A 1,971-nucleotide genomic window follows, 5' to 3' on the forward strand; every position below is an offset into this window, starting at 1 on the left:
CTTCCAATAAACCGCCCCTATGGGGTCTGATCAACCCCTTGCCTTTTTTGGGGGGGGATTTAGGGTCATTCTCCTGCCCCTGGGATGCTACTGGCCTCCATCCTGAAGGAAAAGGCCTGATCCGAACGCAAAAGAGGCGTTGGGCTTCCCAGGGTGTCATGCACCAGCAGGGATCCGCTCTAGCAGAGAAAATTTCTGTGATTAGGTAAAAAAATAAACATTGAAGGTGGGTGTGCACGTTCACGGCCACGTGTGCCCTCTGCCTTCGTGGTGGCACCTCCCTCCCTGACGCCGAAGGGGATCGTGTCTGCCAGACCCCCCCTTTTCTCTCGGGAGAAAGCTTTGAGTAAATCCAGATGTCTTTTCTTTCATGGTTTGAGTCTTTTGCTCTCAGCCCTGTGCACAGTCACCCCCAAACCATCGCTGTTCCCACGCACGAGAGCTGGGAGTATTCAACCCCCCGAAAAATCCTCCATCACCCTCCGCAGCGCTGATGGAGCAGAGTCGCTGGGGAAATCGATTTTTGGGTCCCTGGTGCTCATAACAACCTCCACCCAGCCCCAGTGCCGGCTCTGGAGCTTTACTGGTGGAAGGAGAGCGGGAAGTTCATCGTCCCCTAGGACAGGAGAGCGCTTTTCAACAGCATCTTCTTGTCAGGCGTGAGCTTCTTGGGAAAGCAGATGTTGAAATAGATGAGGAGGTCACCCTTGTGCCGGGGGTCCTGCAGCAGCGGCATCCCCTCCCCTTGCACCACTTTGCAGTACTTGGGGCTGCGAAGCGAAGGAAGGGGCTGAGAGCAGCTGGGGGACGATCCCGACACGGGGGATCCCGATGTCTCCACCTACAGAGCCCCACCACACGCTTCCGAGTGGGTTTCTCAGGGCAAGGTTCCTCCTGAGCGTCCCTGTTCACCTCTTTGGCCACCAAACTGTGCGGCAAGGTCCCATCCGACCCCCCCCAGCCCCTTGCCCCCACGGCACTTACTCCACGATGTCGTTGATGGGGATATTCAGCAGCCGCCCGTCCAGCGTCCTCACGTCCACCGTGCAGCCGACCAGCGCCTGCCAGGCACGGAGCGGATGTTTTGCAGCCCCAGAGGGGAAATGGGGCTGGTTCCGGCCCCTCGCTCGGCTCTTTACCTTTCCCAAGGGGATGGTGGCGACGTAAATGAGGTTGTCATCGCTTCTTTTGAACCTCGGGTGGAGTTTTTCTTGGACAACAAAGGTGATGTCGGCTGGAATGACATTTGGGCCCTAAAATTGAGGAGGGGGAGAGAAAAAAAAAGAAGAAAAGAGATCTGGAAATGGTTTTACAAATTATTTTATACAGGGAAAGGTGACACGAATGCCTGTTGCTTTGTTGCTGCTTTCAGCTAGCTATGGAGAAGGGAAAGGTATTTTCCTCCTTTTTAAAAAAAAAAGAAAAAAATTTTGATAGAAGACATGTGCTCAGCCAGAAGAAAACAGACTGGGTTTCACAAAGGTGATGCCAGGCAGAAAAGCTCCTCTTTCCATTATTTTTTAATCTATCCTAAGAAAAATCCAGGTAGGAAAGGCTCCTCAGAGCGTTTCTGAGCTTTGAAACACCGAATCGCTCCGTTAGCCCACAGCGATGGGAAACCTGCAGCGAGCGCGCAGTCGGTCTCGAGGAAACCCGGCCCAGAATGTCACAGTTTGGCCGTTACCTGGTCTCCTTCCTTCTCGAAGGTGATCCTGGTGCCCTGCTTCCACCCCGGCTGCACATCGATCGTTAGGATCTTATCTCTGATGGTGCTGGTTTGACCGTCTTCATTCATCACCTGGGGGGGACGAGGGGTCAGAAGAGCCGGGTCCTGGCTGGAGAGGTGGGTCTGTGAGGGGGGGGAGCTCTGCTCTGCTATGAGAGGAGCCAGCACCAGGCGCTGGTTCCATCCAGGGTGGTGCTGAGCCCCCGGGCTGGATCATGACCCTGTGGGGCCAGACACAGCCCCGC

General features: G+C 55.1%; 1 protein-coding gene across 1 annotated transcript; it reads right to left on the reverse strand.

The window, feature by feature from the left end:
* Positions 1 to 616: 616 nt before the first annotated feature.
* DNAJB13 (DnaJ (Hsp40) homolog, subfamily B, member 13) lies at positions 617 to 1,798 on the reverse strand (the record flags this gene model as incomplete). Its single annotated transcript, XM_010083352.1, has 4 exons — positions 617 to 770; positions 985 to 1,061; positions 1,140 to 1,253; positions 1,685 to 1,798. Coding segments are annotated over 4 exons (459 nt in total), but the record flags the coding sequence as incomplete, so codon positions are not given.
* Positions 1,799 to 1,971: the final 173 nt, after the last annotated feature.

Source organism: Pterocles gutturalis, unplaced genomic scaffold (assembly GCF_000699245.1).
Source record: "Pterocles gutturalis isolate BGI_N339 unplaced genomic scaffold, ASM69924v1 scaffold36950, whole genome shotgun sequence".
NCBI classification, from domain to species: domain Eukaryota; kingdom Metazoa; phylum Chordata; class Aves; order Pterocliformes; family Pteroclidae; genus Pterocles; species Pterocles gutturalis.